The sequence below is a fragment of the Electrona antarctica genome (assembly GCF_951216825.1).
Source record: "Electrona antarctica genome assembly, chromosome: 11".
Taxonomy (NCBI): Eukaryota; Metazoa; Chordata; class Actinopteri; order Myctophiformes; family Myctophidae; genus Electrona; species Electrona antarctica.
This window is the reverse complement of record NC_136792.1, coordinates 6690456-6705595: the sequence shown is the minus strand read 5'-3', so window position 1 is coordinate 6705595 and position 15140 is coordinate 6690456. Positions and strand designations below refer to the sequence as shown.

General features: G+C 43.7%; 1 protein-coding gene across 2 annotated transcripts; it reads left to right on the top strand.

Moving 5' to 3' along the window:
* The first annotated feature begins 497 nt into the window (after positions 1-497).
* Positions 498-11803, top strand: nherf4a (NHERF family PDZ scaffold protein 4a). 2 transcript variants are annotated; one of them, XM_079515158.1, is made up of 12 exons: positions 498-570; positions 1170-1197; positions 1338-1399; positions 3006-3211; positions 4006-4077; positions 4865-4997; positions 5523-5659; positions 5795-6002; positions 7894-8090; positions 8449-8658; positions 11077-11301; positions 11530-11803. In XM_079515158.1, the coding sequence occupies exons 2-12, from the start codon at positions 1184-1186 to the stop codon at positions 11560-11562; spliced, it is 1497 nt and encodes a 498-aa protein (XP_079371284.1). In that variant the 5' UTR covers positions 498-570; positions 1170-1183; the 3' UTR covers positions 11563-11803. The 2 variants fall into 2 exon arrangements, with proteins under 2 accessions (XP_079371284.1, XP_079371285.1); XM_079515159.1 differs by lacking the exon at positions 498-570 and adding an exon at positions 944-963.
* The last annotated feature ends 3337 nt before the right edge of the window (positions 11804-15140 follow it).

Sequence of the window (15140 nt, the reverse complement as noted above, 5' to 3'; positions counted from 1 at the left end):
ACCTACACACACACACACACACACACACACACACACACACACACGCACACACACACACACACACACACACACACACACACAAAGACACCCTGAGCTGGCCTGGTTGGGATCAAATCACAACAGTGTTCTATTCCTGTGCCCCCTGCCCGCCCTTTACCATTTCCCTCTCAGCTTTCTAAACTATTTAAGGAAAAGGAAAACATTGGGGACTATTCTCTTCATAATCTTCACACACGCACAGCCTGCTGTGACCATTTAATAAAAGGCAACGGCTATCGTAGTGTTGACTGAGATTGGCGTGCGTCAGCACATAACTGAAATGCGTGACATTGCAGATATCTACATTTACAGCCCTCTGCACTCTCAGACCTCTCCCTTGCCCAGAGGCGGGGTGTGTGTGTGTGTGTGCGTGTGTGTGTTTGTGTGGAGAGAGAGGGAGAGAGTAGAAAGGACATGAGTGTTTGTCAGTTAGTTCTGCAAGAGGGAGAGCTGAGAGGGAGTGAGAGAGGGGGAGGAGATGACTTCTCTTTATGAAATGATAACGCTTGGAAGTTGGATCAGACCAGCCATGTGAGTACCTGGTTGATGAAACAGGCCAATGTGTGCTCATTAACTAGACTTCTGGTCTCTGTTGACATCAGATAGAAAGCAGTGTGGTATTATATTTACTGTTTGTTGTCTAACTGTAACTCAACAAGCCATCGTGACACTAAGATGGTGCGACGTGTACTTCTGGTGTGCTTCTATAGAGGTGCATTTCCTGTCAGTCATTCATCTCTAAGAAAGTCTCCGATTTACGTTCACAAGAATAAAAGCAGAAAGACACAAGAGTTTGAGCTTAATGATCAGCTCCGCTTGCATCCTTGGTGACGTCCATGGGACAGGGAGACAGGGTATCAGGCAATGAGTAACCGAGACAGCAGCAGACCAAGGTCACCTTTGGGGAGAGGTCACCGTTGGACGGTAAGTAGACTGGACGGGTCTGAAGGGTGATGGTGATGGCTGAATATGTCCTCCTAGCACCCCTGTCTTGTCTCCTGTTTGTCTTGAGGTGTTGTTCTGGCAGAGCGAGTCATCTCTAGACCATCATAGTACAACAGTATCATTTTAGAATAGAATACGACTGGCTTTGACTTATTCAGTCTATTGTCTCTTGTCTTTTGTCTCAGGTCAGGAGGATGCAATGGAGGTTGCACGGTAAGTTACTCTTTGATTTAGTCATACTGACATTCTGCTATGGTCTGCAAATGAGATATGAAAATAAATGATCCGACTAGCAATTGTGATGTTTCATGCTCACTGCACTCTTTTCTCTGTTCGTATCTTTCCGTCTTAAGTTTCAAGTTCAATCCGAGGGAAGGGATCGACAATCCAGCCCTGGTGATCTCAGATGATCCTGGTAAGGTTCATCTTTCAAAATATATATAATGCTCCAAACCACCTAAGCGTGCATACATATATATCAAGTATTTTATATATATATATATATATATATATATATATATATATATATGCACACTCACTCACTCACTCACTCACTCTCTCTCTCTCACACACACACACACACACACACACACACACACACGCACACCAGTAGGAAAGTAGTAAGTGAATCTTTATCTCCTCACAGACCATCCTGTGTGTGAGAATGGAAGCTATCCAGGTTTTATCTCAGCAACTTTGTAAACAATTCAAAGACTGCTAACACCACACATTTCAGAGAACTACTGATATCTGTTACAGAAACCTGAACTGTACTGTCTGTACTTCTATACTGACCACTTTGTATACATACACCAGTGCTGCACTGTGTTGTACTTTTCCACATGAAGTATGATATCAAATAAAACCCTTACAAAATATTGAACTCTGCACTCTGCACGGCCAGAACCACAGTTTTAAGGGTGGAACAGAGAGAATTGGTTGAATAGTTTCGCACTATATTAGTTACCGCTTACCTTAACTTACCTCCTTCTGGTGCGTGGTGCTATGCTATGATCCCACCTTGATTACTGTCCAGCTGTGTGGTCCAGTGCCAATAGGGAATTGGGGCAAAATATTACCAAAAGATGGCAACACATTTTGCCCTTAGGTGGGAATGAAACCCCAGGTGAAGGGGTTTAAGTATCTAGGGGTCTTGTTCACGAGTGAGGGGAGGACGGAGAAGAAGATCAGCCAGAGAATCGGAGCGGCAGGGGCGGTAATGCAGTCGCTGTACCGCACTGTTGTGACAAAAAGAGAGCTGAGCCAGAAGGCAAAGCTCTCTGTCTACCGAGCAATCTTTGTTCCTACTCTCACCTATGGTCATGAAGTGTGGGTCATGACCGAAAGAATAAGGTCGCAAATACAAGCGAATGAGTTTTCTTAGACGGGTGGCTGGCATCTCCCTTAGAGATAGGGTGAGAAAGTTCAGTCACACGAGAGAGACTCGGGGGTAGAGTCGCTGCTTCTTCGCCTGGAAAGGAGCCAGCTTAGGTGGTTAGGGCATCTGGTTAGGATGCCTCTCGAGCGTCTCCCTAGGGAGGTCCTCGACACACGTCCCACTGGGAGGAGACCCTCGGGCAGACCAAGGATGAGATGGAGGGATTACATCGACTCACTGGCCTTGGAACGCCTCAGGATCCCCCTGGAGGAAGTTACTAATGTTGCTCTGGAGAGGGAAATCTGGAGCCCCCGCGACTCGACTACGGATAAGCGGTTGAAGATGGATGGATGGTGCAAAAGCAGGGAGGGAGTGTAGCGCCCAGGATTACATAGACAATTGACACTGGTTGAAAAAAAGGAATTGTGGGATAAATATTATTTAAAAAAGGCAGGCCCATCACTTAATACTGTATGTACGATGAGAATAATGATGTACAGAGCAAATTTTGCAATGCTTGACCTTTTAGAGATCACCTATGGATAATGTTCTATGTGGACCCCAGGAAGTGTATAGCTGTTTGCATTTGAAACACCTAATAAACGAACCAACATTTCACTCTAATACTCCACCGTTCCCTCAGAGCCAGGTCCTTTGCCTCGACTGTGTCATCTGAAACGCGGCGAGGGCCAGAGTTTTGGCTTCTACCTCCGGATGGAGAAGGGCCAACGGGGCCACGTGGTGAGGCAGGTGGAACCGTGGGGCCCTGCAGAGCTCAGCGGCCTCAGAGATGGAGACCGGGTCCTGGAGGTCAACGAGGAGTATGTGGACAACATGGAGTTCCCCAGGGTCAGTGTCTGGATCAGTGTTCATTGTGTTGACTAAGACTAAATGACTATTAGGACTAAAACTAAATGGTGTGTTCTTAAGACTAAATCAGAATTTGCTCTCAAAATTAACTCTCAAAATTAACACTTAAGCCCAACGGGTCGAGACGGTTTTAGCGTTGTCGCAGCAGTGTGATATGTCCTGTTGCACGTTGACCCACGTCGTCCCAAGTTGTCCCAAGTGATTCAACGCATGGAATTCAATGGCCCAATTGCCCAAACCACACCAAAGGGTCACCATGCAATGCAACTCCTTGCAACCGCTTGGACCCAAGGAAGTTGCATGGCGACCCTTTGGTGTGGTTAGGGCTTAAGACTAAAAGACTAAGGTTTTTGATATTTAGTCCACTAAGTCTAAATATGACTCAAACTAAATTATGTGTTAGGCTAAATCAGTATTTGCTGTCAAAATTAACACTGGTCTGTAGAATTGTGATTTGCAATTTACATAAGGATCGTGCTGTGAGCTTGTAGACCAGCTATTTTTGGTGCACGATGCCGTCACGTGACCACATATAAATCAGTGGGTTGAACCAGTTACCTTACCTTAATGTGTGATACTGTGACACTGTATTTTTTGACAGTTCTGCTGCAATAGATGTCACTCAAAAGTTACGCGCCAGGTTCAGACCCATGAAACTTTGTGATTAGGTGTGTGTCTTCAGCATGTAATACAGGTGCTGACGGTTAAGCCTCCTGGGTGCCCCCAAGAACAACTGATCCCAATTAGAATTCTCCTCTCTTTCTATTGGACAGGTGGTGAGGAAGATCCAGTACTGTGGTGTGCATTTGTTTCTCTTGGTGTTGAGAGGAGAGGATTATGAGCAGGTAATGTTTTTTTTTAATACACACATACTGTACATGCAGAGACACATACTGTACAAACAGTATACTATATCTCTGCTGTCGGGCAGAAACAAGCTGTCAAAAATATGAACTTTTCAGCAAATACTGACACAATACTGCCTCATCAAAGATGGTATGGTGACTTTATACATTGTCAGGTACTTGAATGTGTCCTTACATTATCATCACTTTGCCCACTTTACAGCGAATGGAGGCTTATGACCATTAATGTGGAGATAGGTATTTCTTTCCGACTGACATTCTAACTCCAACCACAAGTTGATCAGTTAGGGGCTTTGAGGATCCACTGGAGTTAGGAGGTTTAGTCAGAAGCACTTTAATACTTTTCATTGGTTTAATATTTGCAAAACACACACAGATGAGTTCAATAGCACTGATTTATTAAAACAAAAACAAAAATTGAAAAATGGAGAAAGCTATTTTTTTGCCTGACAGCAACGATATATAGTTATAGTGAATGTGTGTTTACAGTACCGTATGTGTGTGTGTGTGTGTGTGTGTGTGTGTGTGTGTGTGTGTGTGTGTGTGTGTGTGTGTGTGTGTGTGTGTGTGTGTGTGTGTGTGTGTGTGTGTGTGTGTGTGTTATTGCCTGCATGTCAAAATATACAGTATATGTACGAGGAATCTTTGTTTTTTATGTGCATGGACTATACACGCTACATTTTCTGCATGTCCTCGAGTGCGTACTGCATGAAACAAGCGCTGCTGCGGTTTACCCGACCTCACATGATTTGTCCTGGTCCTCCAGGCGATGTCCACGTGCCAGGACCTCCAGGCGTTAGCCAGGGCACACCGAGGAGAGGACTGCTCTCGACCCCGCCTCTGTCACGTCCCCAGACACCCTGACCAAGGCCTGGGCATCACCCTCACAGCACTGGAAGGTAATGAACCGTCACCATTAATTAAACCTGTCTTTGAAAAGCTGAGAAAATCCCATGCAAATGAAGCAACTAACCCAATGTGATGTCAAGGAAATTATGCCTACTTATCAATTCTACAATGTTCAAGATGTGAGTTTGTCTGGACAAATAATATACCCTATTGGAAAGCCTGACTGACACACAGCCCATATGGCCAACATCCGTCCCCGACGTCAGCGCAAATTGACTGGGCAACGGTTTCTGTTGTCTGTGACCTCAGACCAGAGCTTGTTCAGCGAGAGAGAGGGAGAGTGAGGGGCATGTGAGGGAGGGATTGGAGGGAGAGGGAGTGTGAGGGATGTAGGGATAGGGAGAGTGAGAGTGGGAGTACAGCCAGTGCTGGGTACCAAAAGCTGAACACGTTGTCAGCGCAATAACCCCAACAACACCGCAAGGTTTTCTGCTTGTATCTGTGATAATTATCTTGCACCTTTTTGTGAGAAGGTGCAGACGTGACGTGTTGAACAGCAGCTGTTTCGTCCTCAGGTCAGAAAGGACAGTACATTCTCAGCACGCTGCCTGATGGACCAGCAGAGAAAGCCGGTGTCTGTAATGGAGACAAACTGGTCTGGGTCAATGGTGTCATGGCTTCCACTCTCACATTCTCTCATGTCAACAAAATAGTATGTGTTCTTCAGCACAATCTGTCATTATTATTTATTATTATTGGTAATGTTTTAATGACCATAATAGATTCCCAGCATCTATCGGCTTTCCGTTATCTGAGCTTGCCTGTGATTATCGTCTTTTCCTGTCAGGTGAAGAAGATTGGCGACTCTGTGACGTTCCTGGTCATCGACAGAGACAGTGAGTACAGCTACATCAGGAGGAAGATGCCCATCTTACCTGTTCTATCACAGAAGCACAACCTCCTCCACAGACCAAAGACCATGCGTCTGATCTATGGTTCTGACGGGTATGGCTTCCTGCTGCGACAAGAGAAATTGCCTCCAACAGAACTCGTAGGTGAGATATACATTGAACAAAACGGTTGATTGATTGAAATATTTATTAACAGTTTGCAGAATTACAGTACATTTCAAGCACAAACTCAATACAAAGACTGTTAACTGTGAGTGGACGACCCAATTAAGCATTACACTTGTTTACAAGAGGGTCCACCATGTTCAATTCATCAAAACATTTAGAGACGTACAGATAGACACTACTATATAGTCAAAGAACAGAACAGGAATTCATCATAAAGGAGGGAAAAAGGGAAAAGAAACATATACAGTGAGGGGAAAAAGGGGGGGGCGGTGAGGGGGATTCAGATTTTACGGGGGCCAGTTTCGAATTGCAGTTCTATTACTAATAAATAACTATTTCACTGGAGTACTCATGTTTTGATGTTGTTCTCAGCCAGTTTGTGGATTTAGATCCCAGATAATGGAGTAGAGAGGATATGATTTGTCACTGTTTTCACCCCGTTTAGTTTCAACCTGCTGGCTATGCAGTCACAGTGTCAGGAGTTAGAATCCAGCTTGTGTTGCATTTCACCCGTCCCTCCTGTCTCTCTTCACTGTCCACTGACTGAATAAATGCCATAATCTTAATCTTAAAGGAGCACTTGAGTCATGTTCAACCTTATCTTCTTAAAGGTGTATTAACAGTTTGCATGGACAGGCATAGGGAAGTACTGTATGTATACTAGTAGCCTGCTAAAAGGATGAAACCAAGAAAGTCTTTTGGCTTGTTTACATTGGTGTCCTCATATACTCAATTCATCGAAAAACATTATTGATAGACAAATATGCAGTAATATGTCAACCATGCTCACAACATGTTACCCTTTCTGACTACTGACATTATGGGCTGTATTTTGCGTGTCTTAAGTACCAGGTCTTATTACTTAACTTAAGACCTGGAGGCGTGGTCAATGCTCTTTGGCCACTCGGAATAGCCAAATGGCATTGATCACGCCTCCAGGTCTTAAGTTAAGTAATAAGACCTGGTACTTAAGACACGCAAAATACAGCCCTATGTCTCAGATGTGTTCTGTGGACATATCAGAAACTTGCCAAATGCCAATGATATATCTTTGGTGGGGATTCCAAGCTAATGGGAACTGCCTTTCTCTTCCTGGAAAGTTGGACCTATAAAGCGTTATTCATAGTCTAATATTTTCGGTGGTGATCGTGACCACCGAACTACAACATGACGTCACAGAGCCGCGGTGAAGAGCAAACCACCGTTCTCCCCCAGCCCTTCTCTCTGTTTTTACTCACCACCGCTCCACGTTATTACAGCTCCGGTGGTCACCTCACCACCGGAGCGGTGGTCACCTCACCACCGAAAATCCAGACTATGAATAGGCCTTAAGTTGGGACCATCTACCAATTAGATGGATTGTAACCATTTCCGTGGCATTGCAGTGCCACATGTTGTTCTTTACATATGTGACCAGATTTGACTGAGGGACTGCCATTGGATTTTTTTGAATTTTTTGTTTTTCGCAGGGAATCATATAGCTTCAAATTGACATATTGGTTGTTCAGTTTGACTTTGACCCACCAGTTTTGGAGATATGGCTTATAGTAATGTTTTGCAGAGGCTTGCAGGCTTGAAAGGTTCACTTCTGTGGACTATAACATTACACCTAGCTACATGTTTAAGCATTTATATTATATTTACATGTCGATTTCAGCTCTGACACTTATTTCAGACATGCTCTAGTATGCGAAGAGTCTGCCTGTGCTATTAACTCATTTTGGATGAAAAAATAAATAAAAGGTTTTTTTCCTCTGGTGAAAAGCTGGAGGTTGTGCGATGGCAGGCTCTCAGTCAAATCTGGACACATATACATACAAAATATATACATTCTATTCTTTTCTGTTCTACCAATTCACCATCCAAGCTCACCTACTGAGGGAGGTGGATGCTGGGAGTCCAGCAGAGAAAGCAGGGATGACCGATGGAGAGCTGCTGCTAGCGGTCAACGGAGAGGAAACCGAGTCCATGGAGCACGAGGACATCGTCAAGAGGATCCGGATGAGTGGTCAGAGGGTCAGCCTCACCTCCATATCCATGTCTGGACGAGACTTCTACAGACAGGTGAAGTTCAGAGTTTGCAGGTCCCATCTGTCTAACATCACAGGTCAATTAGAACATTTGGGTCATTTAAATGGGGCTTTTAGACGTGCAGTTTCATAATAAGATATCCTGTCTCTTGCTTTGTTTTTTTCCCCCCTTTTTCTTTTTTGGTATTTTTTTCCTTGTATTTTTGTTTTTTGTTGTTGTCATTGTCTTTTTATCAATAAACATTAAGTGGAAAAAAAAAAGATATCCTGCATTAGTAAATGTGACATAATTTCAGGAGAATCTGTTGACACTGACACAAGAAAACCACGCTGTCTGCGATATGAAAATAATCAATTAATATACGTTTTGTTTGTTCTGTTGTTTTCTGCAGTTAGGAATAACCCCTTTGATGTTCCATGATGACTACATCCCTGACAAGGGGGGGCTGAGAACTGTGTCCCATTTCACTGAACACCGTAATGGACTTCATGGGGACAAATCTGTGCCCTGTCCCAGGCTTTGTGTCCTGGACAGACAAGACACAGGCTTCGGTTTCCATCTGGGAGGCATCCAGGATGAGCCAGGGGCATTCATTAGCCAAGTATGCCATACTAGATACTACACTATGCACTATATTAACCAATACATCCACTGCATTCATGCCTTGTTGTAAGTTAAGATAGGAACTTGCATGTTCTCCCCGTGTCCCCTAGGGTAGGTACCCTCACAAAAAACATGCAGTAATCCTGGTCTCTAAACTGCCTCCCCCTGGCCAGCCGGGGCGCCTGATGGAGGGGAAAGGAACTGGTTGGAATAACGTGTTCCTTCCACGCGCTACGTCCAACCAGGGAAACTCCCCCCTGTCAGGTGTAAAGGAGCGACTTGGACACTCATGCATGAAGGAATCATGAGTTCAAGTCCGTTGCTCTCCCCAGGTTGGCGGAGGGTGTGTAGAGCCCAGGATCACATTAGATAATTGACACAGGGGTGAAAAAATGGGTTACAAAATCATGGGATAAAATTAAAAAAAATGAATAGATAGGTAGGAACTTGACAACAGCAACAACAGAGTCAGGTCTGATCACTGAATTGGTTACAGTAACAATAGGTTTGAAATCTGTCTGGACCGTCTTTCCATCCTTCTGTCAAGTGTGAGATCTTATCATCGTGTTCGGGGCATATCTCCTAGGCATAATAATAATTATCTCTCCATGAGGCCTAGGAGGATATTTGGTTATTTCTATAGGGAGGACAGTGCGCTGTGTAGCAAATGTAGGTCACTGTGATACTACAAACCCAATCGCTGCTTTTCTATCCTGTGGGTCACTAGATACATTTTCTGAAAGCATTCAAAGATAGAGAGAGGACATTAGTCCGGCAGCTTAAGGCCATATTTTAGCAAAATGTGGACGCGGCGGACAAAAGCACCAAAATTTTTCCACATGCTCTCCATAACCATACGTTTCATTGTGGAAGGGGGGCCACGTCATCAAGATGTCAGAAGGCGGCCATCTTGGCGTTCAAAGATGGCCGCCATGTAATATCTATAAGTGCCGCTATCTCGGCTTCTAAGCCACTTAGAAGGTCAATCTTGGTGTCAAAATATACATTATCTGGGTCAAGGAATGCAATAAGGCCATTGAGAATATCACTAGATGTTTATTTGTGCCAATATCAAAAACATACGGTCATTCTAGCAACATATTTACATAATCTTCAACTTCAAATGATCTGTCACAATTACAACGGCAAAGAGCTGTGCCTTCTGACATGAGCATCTTGCACCACAACCCTTTTTACAACCGCACTTTACCAGTTCATTGCAGGCTTTTGACGCCATAGGTAGAGTGCTCCACACAGGAAGCCAGACCTGGTTGTCGACATCCAATGTCCATCCCCATCCTTCTGGACTGGGTGTTGGCTGCTGGGCCAGTTCAGACGTGGCCCAGATCCCAGACTGGTATACAACTCGCTTCACGTTCTGCAGCAGTGAATCTTGCGTTGGTGGAATGTGTTCCATCGTTTTGTTCTTCTGGCAGAACAATTCTCGCCGTGCTTCATTGACAGATTCCAAATCACTTGTTTTGTCATACATGATGACTGTAAAGCGCTCAAGAGGCTGAAAGTGTTGGGCATCTGTGGTCACATTAGTGTATGGATTTTCTGTCATGTAGGTGAAGGCCTGGGTGACCTCAGGGTAGGAATTCCAAGCCGCCCATGCTGACTTCTTCCCTTTCCCACAGAATGCTGATGTTGTGTCACAGCCTGTGTAACAGTGGAAGACCGGAAGTGCTGTGGACTTGTCTTTGCCCAGAGCATGGTAGATGGTGTTTATATGAACATTGGTGTAGCTTTTGCCAGTGCCAAAAGCGACCCAGATGTCTGCAGCTGGATACTTGGTGAACAGGGCATGATGCCTTTGTTTTATGCAACACATCCAAAGAGGTTGTATGTAATAAATAAAACTGTTTTTCAGCAGCAGTAGCAAAACCCTTTTAGCGACAGACAGTTTCAAGTTTGAAAAAGAAAATCACACCCGTGTAAAGTGAGTGGTGAAATTCCGTGTGGGGAACGTGCCCGGCCCGGTTCCGGGGAGCCGCCTTGCGTCCGAAACGGTCGAGAAATGACCCCAGGGGGTCCCTCTACTGTACTGTACTGTACTGTACTGTACTGTACTGTACTGTACTGTACTGTACTGTACTGTAACGCCCCAAATCATTGTGTGTGTGTGTGTGCGTGTGTGTGTGTGTGTGTGTGTGTGTGTGTGTGTGTGTGTGTGTGTGTGTGTGTGTGTTAGGCTGAGCAACAGTGACACTTGGTTGTGAAAACCAACCAAAAGCTATTTTCGTGCTCGGAAAAACCCAGGGACACAGCCAGCCAGCCAGCCAGCCAGCCAGAGACACACATAGCTTTCTATAGGAGTGGTTGCACCACTCAAAAACAAACGCCAAGGACTGTCTGAGTGATCACCCAAGTAAGTAGTTGTGTTTTGACTGCTGTTCTTTCTTTCGTCCTCTAGGTGGTGCCAGGGGGCACTGCCCAGGGAGCTGGACTATGGGAAGGGGACGTGCTGGTGGAGGTGAATGGACAGAACGTGGAGGACAAGTACTTTGAGAATGTGGTGGCGTTGATAAAGTCCAGTGTGTCACCTGTCAGGCTGCTGGTGGTGGAGCGGAAAGGCTACGAGTGGCTCAGACAGAACGAGCAGCCCGTCTCTCCAGGACTGGTCATCTACAGCTCTCAGGTCAGACACAACTCGCACTAATAAATGTGCAAAAATAAAACAGAATTTTGCGTGACATGTTCATTTGTGATTGTACGTTGTACCTCATTTTGATTTTGCAGGCTTGATTGCACTGTGCACATGTCTGAGTTGGATTAATTACAATCACGTTGAACTGTGTTTAATCAAACAAACAAACATGCAAAGACAAACGGACCGGAAATGATTTCCATCTTGTGTGTTTTTCAGGTTTCAAGGAGATCAAGTGATGTCTTTTTATAATGGAGTGTTGAGATGCAACCGAAGACTGTCACGCTCTTGGGACTCTGATAATTGACCTGTAGAGAAGCTGACTCCCCCTCTAACTCTCTCCAACATCCAAATTAGCCCAGGACCCAAATTTGACCTATTCTGTCAAGTCATGTCTTGTAGCCTAGGTAATGTCCGACAACGATGACACAGTGCTCGGTCATCAGGATGAAAACACAGTTGACGTTAAAGACACTTTGAGTCAATGTTGAGACAGCCTTCCTCAGTAATAGGTTTATTACATGGGCTCACAGGAGAGATTCATCACACACACACACACACACACACACACACACACACACACACACACACACACACACACACACACACACACACACACACACACACACAATCATGTAGTTCTTGCTCAATGGGAGACCTTATATACACAGAACTGTCTGTTCTACACAAGGTATATGTATACATTTAATTAAAGCTAGTACCCAGATCAACATGATGAGGTACACATCGACAGAACGGGTATCGCGTCTACTTGGTCTGTCAGGCACACCCTTATACGAAATTCCAACAGAGGAAATAAATAAATAAATACTATTCATGATAGTTAAAATTGCATTTAGTATTTAGAGGATGCTCTTACCCAGGGTGACTTCACTGACTTCTAAGTGCAAGATAAGAGTAGGCCTAAGTGACATGAACCCTAATCCTGAGTCCTTTGTCACGCAAGCAGAGTGCAAAGAAAAACTAGTTAGTGCTGCAAAATAACTAGAGTATGAGGTAAACATCAAGCCTAGTATCTGTCTAAACAACATGCATCTAATTAACATTCTTAGCATGTGGTCAAGCAGAAATACTACACACACATTTAAATACTACACATATTAGCCTATGACAGGAAGATACTTACATAACTATAAATTAAGTAATCATAATTGTGTAATATCAGGAGAATATCAAGAGAAACACTGCTCCATCCTCATATGTTACCTGCTGCTACAAATGGACGGTTACAGGAATAAATGCCATCTGTCTACACTATATCTCTCATCCTCGGTTCCTCAGTCATAGAAAACATATGATATGCCGTTTTTAAATGGTAAATTTAAATTGCCTCTCAGTAGCAGTTAAGAATTGTGTTTTGGTCAAAGACTCAAAGTGTAATTGAGTTTTATATCTTACATTGAGATACTGAATGATGAGCAAATAGATTTTGTTAAAATGTTCTTAGTGCTAAATGTGTAGCAACCCAGAATTTTTAATATTTTGATGTTCTAGTTTTTGAGCCAATTATTATAATTATGTCACATTAAAGCTCTATTTTGTCAGAGCATATGCATTTTGAGTATTGTATGAATGTAAATACATTATTTAAATAAAGATATTGAAATTCCATTGTTTCCATAGCAAGACCAATTCATGGTACTTAAAATACATGACATGTTAGCCTATGATAGGAAGGCCCTTGCATGCATAAATATATGTAACACCCGGGATTCAAACTCAGGTCTCCCGCACAAAAGTCCAACATCTTAACCACTAGACCAAAGGGATATATCCCTATGGAGGCCATCAGGCTGAGGCTCTGCTACATATAATACATGAAGTAACCATAATAGGGAAATATCAGTTATTCTACACATAATAGACAACAGTACAATTATTACTATTGGAGCACTTTTAACCTAACCTGACTCCGCCAGATGGGGCAGCAGAGAGTACACTGGGTTCCCCCCTCCTGCTCCCATCTGGGAACTCTCAGGCCGTTTTGTGGCCAGGCATCAAGTCTGCCTGAGAGTTCCCAGATGGGAGCAGGAGGGGGGAACCCAGTGTACTCTCTGTTGCCCCATCTGGTGGAGTCAGGTTACTTTTAACCCTCCAGCCAATTAGAATAATTAGAATAACTGGTCCTTCAGGTCATGTCTTAAGGCTCTCGTCCACTCTACAACATAAATTAAGTAATACTGGACCGTGAGTGACATTAGAAAATGATTGAAACCAAAAGAGGAGGAATAGAAACTTTATATCCCCCAATAACTTTAGAAAACACTCAAGCGTTAGGCAGCTCTCTAGTGTGCTTTCACTGGCAGGCTCATTTGCCATGACCTAGGCCTTGGAAATTAGCTCATGTGGGGTTGTTGTTGCTGTTAGAACTGAGAGAGGAATGAAGGGAGTAGCCTATATCTACAGAGTCAGGAGATTGTATGAACTAATGGCAGATGGCAACTGAATCTCTGCCACACAACCTTCAGATGATGCAACATCAATGTGTGGAAAAATCTGATGAGATAGATTTCTGGTCCTTTGGACCTTGCACACACATGCATCTACCTCCACCTCTTTCCAGATCATCTCTGCTTAGTTGGAAACAAGCCATATTGCTTTCTTGGGTTCAATCCTTTTTAGCATTGTATTTGTATTAAACTGTACTTTATGTCTTTATGGCAAACTGTTAATAAAGTAATCAATCAATCAATCAATCAATCAATCAATCAATCAATAGTGCCAATACTGCCTCTGTATCATTCTGCCCTTAATATTTCTCCAATAATTATACTTGGCTCTTCCCTGATAAAACATGTCAGCCACTTGTTGTTTATTTGTGATCCACCTGTATTTCTATTTGAACAGCAGTAAGTTAAGTAGTAAAAGTAAAACATAATCCTATATAACACCCTATATCGCCACGGTCTGCAGCTGTAAGAGCTGGTGCTTATTAAGTTTATAGCATCGTAACTACGAGCTGTGCAGCCTCTATCCTTTCTTAGTCAAAGTTTTATTTCCTGCGGTCAGCACCTCCCCACTACTGGTGTGCGCTCCTACCTTTTTGTTGGTTCTGAGGCTGAAATGTAAAATCTGTGCTGAATTCATTCTTGGATTCTTCATATTTCCTCCCTGTCCCTGTGCCCTTGAACAAGGCATTGAACCACTACCATGAAATGTTCTATGAGCAGGGCCTGGCTGGAAACAAGTTCTTGAGCTTAGCCCAGATACCCTGGGTAAATATAGTAATCATTTCATTTCATTTCATCATTTCCCCAGTTAACCCCTGGGGTCAAAAAAACCTTAAGTTTCGTTTTTGGCTAGGTGGCCCAGCCGTCATCCAATCAGGATAGAGAGGGGACTTCCGCCAATCATGATCGAGCGGGGGCGGGCCTTGGTTTGCATGCTGTTGGCCTGTTGCGTGTCCCCCCACTGTAGTGCGTGCATGTGCACATCTTGTTACCGGGGCAGACCAGGTTTTTTTTTCCAAATCACCCAAATCACTGAATGCTCCTTTAAACATTTTAATGTAAAAAAGGAAATACTCAGATACAGTAAATGTACCTCAAAATTGTCTTCGTGACGTGTACAGTATTTGAGTAAATGTACTTAGTTAGTTCCAACCAGAGTAATCTAGTAAGAGAGTGGCGACACGCTTTGATCTCGCCGCAAAGCGGTTGCCCATGGGCTATAGTTCCAAATATTGGAACTATCCCATTGAGATAGAATGAGCACTTCCACGTTCCATTGTTACAATGGGAGTTAACGCTAGTGTCGCCACTCTCTTAGTAGATCTTAGTAGATTCCAACAGACCAACACTGTCTGAAAG

Excerpts from the sequence above, each read along its gene's own strand:
- nherf4a (XM_079515158.1), top strand. Across the intron at positions 5,660-5,794 it reads TCTCTCATGTCAACAAAATA|GTGAAGAAGATTGGCGACTC; the intron begins GTATGTGTTCTT and ends TTTTCCTGTCAG. Across the intron at positions 8,659-11,076 it reads CAGGGGCATTCATTAGCCAA|GTGGTGCCAGGGGGCACTGC; the intron begins GTATGCCATACT and ends TTCGTCCTCTAG.